General features: G+C 47.8%; 1 protein-coding gene across 3 annotated transcripts in view; it reads right to left on the bottom strand.

Annotated features, from left to right (window-relative positions):
• Positions 1-215: 215 nt before the first annotated feature.
• The window catches only part of LOC115416405 (sodium/hydrogen exchanger 9B2-like), a 14880-nt gene continuing 5095 nt past the window's right edge, over positions 216-10000 (bottom strand). For 2 of the 3 annotated variants that reach the window (XM_030130162.1, XM_030130160.1), the window contains exons 3-15: positions 9696-9782; positions 7763-7868; positions 7166-7336; positions 5980-6122; positions 4994-5121; positions 4839-4920; positions 4159-4252; positions 3972-4078; positions 3748-3897; positions 3553-3661; positions 1804-1940; positions 1509-1683; positions 216-914 (exon numbers count right to left, since the gene is read on the bottom strand). In XM_030130162.1, coding sequence (XP_029986022.1) covers positions 829-914; positions 1509-1683; positions 1804-1940; positions 3553-3661; positions 3748-3897; positions 3972-4078; positions 4159-4252; positions 4839-4920; positions 4994-5121; positions 5980-6122; positions 7166-7336; positions 7763-7868; positions 9696-9782 — 1575 coding nt within the window. In that variant the 3' untranslated portion in view covers positions 216-828. The remainder of the gene's footprint in view (positions 915-1508; positions 1684-1803; positions 1941-3552; positions 3662-3747; positions 3898-3971; positions 4079-4158; positions 4253-4838; positions 4921-4993; positions 5122-5979; positions 6123-7165; positions 7337-7762; positions 7869-9695; positions 9783-10000) is intronic. The other variant, XM_030130161.1, reaches the window with a different exon arrangement.

The following is a 10000-nucleotide window of genomic DNA, read 5'->3' as shown; positions in this document are numbered from 1 at the left end:
CGTTTCCATGGTAACTAACGGTAACTTCTGCATTAATTTGTCGAATCAGTGAAACTGAACAGAATATGAAGAATCAATGACACACTGGAATGAACGGTTCATAAATATGAGAACATATTCCACATTTATGCTCAAATCTGAAGGTTTTCTGTGGTTTTATATTCACTTCAAATACCTCCAACTGTTCTTTCAAAAGTTTTATTTTATTAAAGCAGAAGAACGTTTACAAAAACAATGATCCAAGATGAATGGAAATATGTTAGAAGATGATTGAAAATATAAATAAAAATAACAACTATATGACATTTAATTAATATTTAATGATTTATCTGATTAATATCTAATATCATTACTCTCCACTTTGGATTATTAACATGTTAAATAAAATCATCCAAACTGGACTAAAAATCATCGTATTCATTAGCTTGATACCATTAGCATGCTAAGCCAACATTGTCTAATATTGAATATTATTAACGTTTGTACCTAATGAGTCTAATTCATATAAAACCTGTTCATTCACCTCATGTTTACAGACATGAGGGAGTCTTCAGTGGGTTTTTCAAACTTTAGTTTCACTTTTATGACTTAAACGTGTTCATGGTGCTTTTATGCTTTTATGCTTTTATTGGTTTGTGTGAAACAGGTTTGATCAGACGGATCCTTTAAACATGTTTTAGTTCTATTAATGTAAGAGGCTGTAAATGTGTCACATGTCAAATAAAGGGAACGCCGATGATAACACAGCCCCCTGCTCCTCGTCCAATCACATCCTTCTTGCTCCTCATCCAATCACATCCTTCCTGCTCCTTCGTCCAATCAGATCGGTCACAGTTTAGTCTCCAGCGGTGCCGCCTCCTTTTCTGGGCGGATCCCGTTGCTCTGAGACGTCGCTGCAGCTTCAGCTTCATCTGCTGGGATGAAAACTTTTTCAACATCATTTTTCTTTCAAATAAAGAAATGTTACTTATTAATACATTTTTTAAAACAAAACCAACATCAGCTAGCATCAGCTAGGATCAGTTCACCAGCTAACAGCAGCCATTAGCATCTATTGTTAACTAACTGTAATTAGTGAGCTAACAGTAGCTAACAGATTACCCAGTGTTAGAACAGCCACTAACATTAGATCATATTTATATTTATATTTATATTTATATTTATAATAGATGTCGCGTTCAGCCTCTCCACATGCGTCAGTGGAGCGGCCATCTTGGGGTTTCCAGGTAAATGAAACTAGTCATTCCATCAGGTTTTTTCTTTAACAGTGAAGATGGTGGACTTTTGCGCTGTGCAGAGTTGGAAAATCTAGACACTAGTGTCTCTAGTTTATATTTATGAATAAACACTTGCTATCATTAGCTTTTGAGTTAACATCAGCTAACAGGTGCTGACATTAGCTACTGACCCAACAGTTGCTAACATTAACTTATGAACTAACATTAGCTACCAGGGGCTAGCATTAGCGAGGTTAGTTACCATCCTGAATCTGAACTGTGTGTGCTGACCTTTGACCTGTCGGGCGAGGAGGCGTGGCCCTGCCAGTCCAATGCCCAGCGCTCCAATGGGAGCCGTGGTCAGGATGGCTAACACGGCTAACGTTAGCACGTCCAAACCAAACTTCATGAAGGCGTCGTTGCCCTCCTCCCGGGCCAAGTCCAAGGCCTTGGAGCCGATGGCAGCCTGGAACACGGAAAGAACACGACAAAGGCACCGTTACACGGGTCACAGGACGGACAGACCGACAGCTCAAAGGTCAAATCCGTCAGGGAAACGGCGTCTCCTCGGAGCCGACCTACAGACCTGAACGGTGGCCTTCGGCAGCCACGCCACCGAGATGAAGAGCTTCTCCTTCAGGTTGAACCCTCCGAAGTGAACGAGCAGGAAGGTGACGAGGAGCCGCACCAGCAGACCGACGGAGATGCAGGCCAGACCCAGACCTGGGACGGAGACGCAGTCAGACACACGGCTCCAGAACTGCACCTGAACCTGAACCTGAACCTGAACCTGAACCTGAACCTGTACCTGAACCTGAACCTGAACCTGCACCTGCACCTGAACCTGAACCTGCACCTGAACCTGCACCTGAACCTGAACCTGCACCTGTACCTGTACCTTAACCTGAACCTGAACCTGAACCTGCACCTGAACCTGAACCTGTACCTGAACCTGCACCTGAACCTGAACCTGCACCTGAACCTGCACCTGTACCTGCACCTGAACCTGAACCTGAACCTGCACCTGCACCTGCACCTGAACCTGTACCTGAACCTGCACCTGAACCTGAACCTGTACCTGCACCTGAACCTGAACCTGCACCTGAACCTGCACCTGAACCTGAACCTGAACCTGAACCTGCACCTGAACCTGAACCTGAACCTGAACCTGAACCTGAACCTGAACCTGAACCTGCACCTGAACCTGTACCTGAACCTGCACCTGAACCTGAACCTGCACCTGCACCTGAACCTGTACCTGAACCTGTACCTGAACCTGAACCTGAACCTGCACCTGAACCTGAACCTGTACCTGAACCTGCACCTGAACCTGTACCTGAACCTGAACCTGAACCTGTACCTGTACCTGAACCTGTACCTGAACCTGAACCTGCACCTGAACCTACACCTGAACCTGAACCTGAACCTGTACCTGAACCTGAACCTGCACCTGAACCTACACCTGAACCTGAACCTGAACCTGTACCTCAACCTGTACCTGAACCTGAACCTGAACCTGAACCTGCACCTGAACCTGAACCTGAACCTGAACCTGCACCTGAACCTGTACCTGAACCTGAACCTGCACCTGAACCTGAACCTGAACCTGTACCTGAACCTGTACCTGAACCTGAACCTGTACCTGAACCTGAACCTGCACCTGAACCTGAACCTGAACCTGAACCTGCACCTGAACCTGTACCTGAACCTGAACCTGCACCTGAACCTGCACCTGAACCTGTACCTGAACCTGAACCTGCACCTGAACCTGTACCTGAACCTGCACCTGAACCTGTACCTACACCTGCACCTGAACCTGTACCTGAACCTGAACCTGCACCTGAACCTGAACCTGCACCTGAACCTGCACCTGAACCTGAACCTGAACCTGCACCTGCACCTGCACCTGAACCTGCACCTGAACCTGCACCTGTACCTGAACCTGAACCTGCACCTGAACCTGAACCTGAACCTGAACCTGAACCTGAACCTGCACCTGTACCTGAACCTGTACCTGAACCTGAACCTACACCTGAACCTGAACCTGAACCTGAACCTGCACCTGCACCTGTACCTGCACCTGAACCTGTACCTGAACCTGAACCTGCACCTGAACCTGAACCTGTACCTGAACCTGAACCTGAACCTGCACCTGAACCTGAACCTGAACCTGAACCTGCACCTGCACCTGTACCTGAACCTGAACCTGTACCTGTACCTGAACCTGAACCTGTACCTGAACCTGAACCTGAACCTGCACCTGCACCTGTACCTGAACCTGAACCTGTACCTGTAAAGGCTCCGCTCCTCTACCCGGGTCTGTGGTCCTTCTTACCTACGGTGCTGGGGCTGAGCGTTGCTATGGTGATCTCTGCTCCAATCAGACCAAAGAGGAGGGGCTGGAACACGTCCCATGACCGGCCCACCATGGCGGCCACCGGCGCCTAGACCACATGAAACACAGTGAGTCCAGAGGACAGGAGACCAGCTGGGTTTGAGTCCAGGTTCAGGTGGGTCTGATGGGGGTCACCTTGTCCGCCTTCCAGCCCAGAGCCGCCAGGAAGGATAAGACCAGCGTACATAGACCCCCAGCTCCGGCAAAACCGATGACGTGGCTGCAGAAGACCGAAAATATGGACAGACCCAGCAGCATGAGGGTCCTCCTCAGAACCAGGTCCTCCTGTGGACAGACACGAGAACCATCAGACCGGTGCAGAACATGGACACGGGTGGGACTCAGTCAGCAGGACAGACCTGGTCTTTACTGGGGAACCAGCACAAGAACAGACCCAGGACCAGCCCAGCTATGATCCCCCCCACCACCTCCAGCAGACCCTTCAGGATGTTCATCCACGTGGAACCTGCAGAACACAGAACAGCCAAGGTCAGGACCAGAACCGGGTCCGAAGAAGACCAGCAAGAACCTACGGTGATGAGTGACCTGTGGAGAAGGCGATTCCCAGACAGGTGGAGAACCCGGTGATGGCCAAGATGTCATCGAAACTGCCGGCAGCCATCAGGAGGGTGGGGATTCCCTGGAGAACAGGAGGAGAACCTGAACAGAACTGCACCAGAACCTCAGGACAACAAGTAGAACCTGAACAGAACTGCACCAGAACCTCAGGACAACAAGTAGAACCTGAACAGAACTGCACCAGAACCTCAGGACAACAAGTAGAACCTGAACAGAACTGCACCAGAACCTCAGGACAACAAGTAGAACCTGAACAGAACTGCACCAGAACCTCAGGACAACAAGTAGAACCTGAACAGAACTGCACCAGAACCTCAGGACAACAAGTAGAACCTGAACAGAACTGCACCAGAACCTCAGGACAACCACACTGTAAAGCCATTATCATCCTTTCACGTGTGTGTTCCTGATCCTGGTCCTGGTTCAGAGCGGATTCATTCAGACCCTCAGAGAACCTGGTTTAGGGGCCTTGTGACCTCCTGTTCATATTCATAGTGGTCTTATGATGGAACCCTGTGGAACCTCAGCCCTGATGCACAGCAGCAGACCATCTGGACGAGGATTCTGTCTGGACCAGGTCTGGATCAGGTCTGGATCAGGTCTGGACCAGGTCTGGACCAGGTCTGGACCAGGTCTTGGGGGTTTACCTTCTCCACTCCGTATCCTTCTCTCTGCAGCAGCAGCATCGATGGAACCACAACGGCCGGAGACACAGCAGCAAGAACGAACCTGAGGACACAAATACACAACTGTGTGTGTCTGTGTGTGTGTGTGTGTGTCTGTTGTGTGTCTGTTGCGTTACCCCAGTATGAACCCCCAGACCCAGGGCAGACCCAACAGGAAGTGTGAAACCACGGCAACGACGCAGGCCTCGACAACACAGGGACCGACGGCAACACGGACACACACTGCCTTCAGACGCTGCAACGCCTACACACAAATACACAAACACAGATACACACACACACACACAGATACACACAGACACACACAAATACACAAACACAGATACACACACACACAAACACAGACACGCGCAGACAAACACAAATACACAAACACAGATACACACAGACAAACACAAATACACAAACACAAATACACACAGACACACACAAATACACAAACACAGATACACACACACAAACACACATACACACAGACACACACAAATACACAAACACAGATACACACACACACAAACACAGATACGCACAGACACACACAAATACACAAACACAGATACACACACACACAAACACAGATACACACAGACGCACACAAATACACAAACACAGATACACACACACACAAACACAGATACACACAGACGCACACAAATACACAAACACAGATACACACAGATACACACAAATACACAAATACACACAGACACACACAAATACACACAAATACACAAACAGATACACACAGACATACACAAATACACACAAATACACACAAATACACAAACACAGATACACACAGACACACACAAATACACAAACACAAATACACACAGACACACACAAATACACAAACACAGATACACACAGACACACACAAATACACACACACAAATACACACACAAATACACACACAAATACACACACACAAATACACACACAAATACGCAAACACAGACACACACAAATACACACACACAGAGACACACACAAATACACACAGACACACAAACATACACACAAACACACACAGACACACACACACACAATGTCAACAGGATGACAGTGTGGTCATGTGACCTGTGAGTGGGCGTGTCCTACCGTCGGGTCCAGCCCCAGTCCTGCTCTGGTCAGGATGATTGACAGGGCGATGTTCCTGAGAGCGGACGACCAGTGGGTGTCGACGAAGACGGCGTCAGTGATGTACGGGACGTTACGCAACAGCAGACCGGCCAGGAGCATGCCTGAGCAACGGCAACACAGGCAACGCAGTCACACACAGGCAACGATGGAGTGACACAGAGGCAACCACGCAGTGACATAGAGGCAACGCAGCCACACACAGGCAACGCAGTCACACACAGGCAACGCAGTCACACACAGGCAACGCAGTCACACAGAGGCAACACAGTCACACAGAGGCAACAACGCAGTCACACAGAGGCAACACAGTCACACAGAGGCAACACAGTCACACACAGGCAACACAGTCACACACAGGCAACAACGCAGTCACACAGAGGCAACGCAGTCACACAGAGGCAACACAGTCACACACAGGCAACAACGCAGTCACACAGAGGCAACGCAGTCACACAGAGGCAACACAGTCACACAGAGGCAACAATGCAGTCACACAGAGGTAATCACGCAGTGACATAGAGGCAACGCAGTCACACAGAGGCAACAACGCAGTCACACAGAGGCAACCACGCAGTGACATAGAGGCAACGCAGTCACACAGAGACAACACAGTGACACAGAGGCAACAACGCAGTCACACAGAGGCAACCACGCAGTGACATAGAGGCAACGCAGTCACACAGAGACAACACAGTGACACTGAGGCAACACAGTCACACAGAGGCAATGCAGTCAACCAGAGGCAACAACAAAATTACATAATGGCAATGATGCAGTGACATAAACAACAACAACAAAATGACACAACGGCAACAAAGTGACAGAGGCAACCACACAGTGACGTAGAGGCAACAAAATGACACAGAGACAACCACGCAGTGACACAAAGGCAACACAGTGACATAGAGGCAACCACGCAGTGACACAGAGGCAACAAAATGACACAACAACAACAACAAAATGACAGAGGTAAGAAAATGACACACAGGCAACGTAATGACACAGCAACAACAACAAAATGACACAACGGCAACGCAGTGACACAGAGGCAACACAATGACACAACAACAGCAGCTACACACACACACACACACAGACACATAGACAACCTGGGGACCGGGACAGTCCGGGAGTTGGGTCGTACCAAGCAGTGGGGGGAAGGGGGGCAGTGTGGGCAGCTGGATCATTCCCACCAGTTTTCCCCCCAACACGGAGCAGATGAAGAGGACGACGATCCCAAACAGGTTCCCCCCAGGAAGACACTGAGTCCCCGAAATGGACCAGACGACCCCGAACAGCAGCATAAACAGACACACTGGAAGATACACACCAGTGGTCAGACTGAGGAGGACACACCCCCAGAGACAGAGGACACACCCCTAGAGACAGAAGACACACCCCCAAAGACAGAGGACACACCCACAGAGACAGAGAACACACCCACAGAGAAATAGGACACACCCCCAGAGACACAGGACACACCCCAAAGACAGAAAACACACCCAAAGAGATAAAGGACACACCCACAGAGACAGAGAACACACCCCCAGAGAAATAGGACACACCCCCAGAGACACAGGACACACCCCAAAGACAGAAAACACACCCAAAGAGATAAAGGACACACCCCCATAGACAGAGGACACACTCATAGAGACAGAGGACACACCCTAAAGACAGAGGAGACACCCCCAAAGACAGAGGCCACGCCCCCATAGACAGAGGACAGTGGTGTTTGTACCTTTGGTGATGAGCAGGTTCAGCAGACCCTGAGGACGAGGACATCTGTCCTTCAGACGAACACAGACGGAACAGCAGGAGGACGAGGAAGAGGACGCCATCTTCATCTATAAGAACATGAACACACACACACACACACGGACAGACTGGTGTCAATCATCATATTAAACAAACACATCAGCTGTAACTGGAGTTAAACACTGCTGATCACCATGGCAACCAACGCTGACCACTATGAAACAGAAACAACAACTACTTCAACAGTTAACCAGTTCAACAGTTAACTAATTCAACAGTTAACTAATTCAACAGTTAACTAGTTCAACGGTTAACCAGTTCAACAGTTAACCAGTTCAACAGTTAACTAATTCAACAGTTAACTAATTCAACAGTTAACTAATTCAACAGTTAACTAGTTCAACGGTTAACCAGTTCAACAGTTTACCAGTTCAACAGTTTACCAGTTCAACGGTTAACCAGTTCAACGGTTAACCAGTTCAACGGTTTACCAGTTCAACGGTTAACCAGTTCAACAGTTTACCAGTTCAACGGTTAACCAGTTCAACGGTTAACCAGTTCAACGGTTAACTAGTTCAACAGTTAACCAGTTCAACAGTTTACCAGTTCAACAGTTAACCAGTTCAACAGTTTACCAGTTCAACGGTTAACCAGTTCAACGGTTAACCAGTTCAACAGTTAACTAGTTCAACAGTTAACCAGTTCAACAGTTTACCAGTTAAACGGTTAACCAGTTCAACGGTTAACCAGTTCAACGGTTAACTAGTTCAACAGTTAACCAGTTCAACGGTTAACCAGTTCAACGGTTAACCAGTTCAACAGTTAACTAGTTCAACAGTTAACCAGTTCAACGGTTTACCAGTTCAACGGTTAACCAGTTCAACGGTTAACTAGTTCAACAGTTAACCAGTTCAACAGTTTACCAGTTCAACGGTTAACCAGTTCAACAGTTAACTAGTTCAACAGTTAACCAGTTCAACAGTTAACTAGTTCAACAGTTTACCAGTTCAACAGTTAACCAGTTCAACAGTTTACCAGTTCAACGGTTAACCAGTTCAACAGTTAACTAGTTCAACAGTTAACCAGTTCAACAGTTTACCAGTTCAACAGTTTACCAGTTCAACAGTTAACTAGTTCAACAGTTAACTAGTTCAACAGTTAACTAGTTCGTCCTGTTGTTGTTCCTCTTGTGGACTCTACATGTCCATAAGTATGTGGACACCCTGTGTGGTTCTGGTTCTGATCTGGACTCGGTCCTGGTTCTGATCTGGACTCGGTCCTGGTTCTGACCCTCTTGTCTGTGGAGGGTGTGGATGTTGACCTCTGACCCTGAAACCCCACCCACCCATCTGACCCTAGGCTCTGATTGGTCCTTCAGGTGAACACAGGTCCATACACACACACACACACACACACACACACACACACAGTAGAGATTTAATGTGTAACATCAGCCAGCTGTGTGTGTGTATCTGTGTGTGTGTGTGTGTGTATGTGTGTGTGTGTATCTGTGTATGTGTATGTGTGTGTGTGTATCTGTGTGTGTGTGTGTGTGTATATCTGTGTGTGTGTGTGTGTATCTGTGTGTGTGTATGTGTGTGTGTGTATATCTGTGTGTGTGTGTGTGTATCTGTGTGTGTGTATCTGTGTGTGCATCTGTGTGTGTGTGTGTGTATCTGTGTGTGTGCATCTGTGTGTGTGTGTGTATCTGTGTGTGTGTGTGTATCTGTGTGTGTGTATGTGTGTGTGTGTATATCTGTGTGTGTGTGTGTATCTGTGTGTGTGTATCTGTGTGTGCATCTGTGTGTGTGTGTGTGTGTATCTGTGTGTGTGTGCATCTGTGTGTGTGTGTGTGTGTATCTGTGTGTGTATCTGTGTGTGCATCTGTGTGTGTGTGTGTGTGTGCGACCACTCACCTGCTCTTCGTCCAGTCCGTCTCTCGTCCTTCGCGGCAGGACGCTGATCTCTCTCTCTTCTTGACCGACCTGAACTTTACTCCCACACTGTCCACAGTGGGTGTGTGTGTGTGTGTTCAGTGTGTGTGTGTGTGTGTGTGTGTGTGTGTATGTGTTCAGTGTGTGTGTGTGTGTATGTTCAGTGTGTGTGTGTGTGTATGTGTTCAGTGTGTGTGTGTAGACAGTGTGTGTGCAGACATGGACAGTGTTAGTCTTTTGTGTCTTTTTTTATTAAAACTTCATTAAATTTACTGTTCAAGTGCAGC

Source organism: Sphaeramia orbicularis, unplaced genomic scaffold, assembly GCF_902148855.1.
Source record: "Sphaeramia orbicularis unplaced genomic scaffold, fSphaOr1.1, whole genome shotgun sequence".
In the NCBI taxonomy this organism is placed as follows: Eukaryota; Metazoa; Chordata; class Actinopteri; order Kurtiformes; family Apogonidae; genus Sphaeramia; species Sphaeramia orbicularis.
This window is presented reverse-complemented; position numbering and strand designations above follow the sequence as displayed.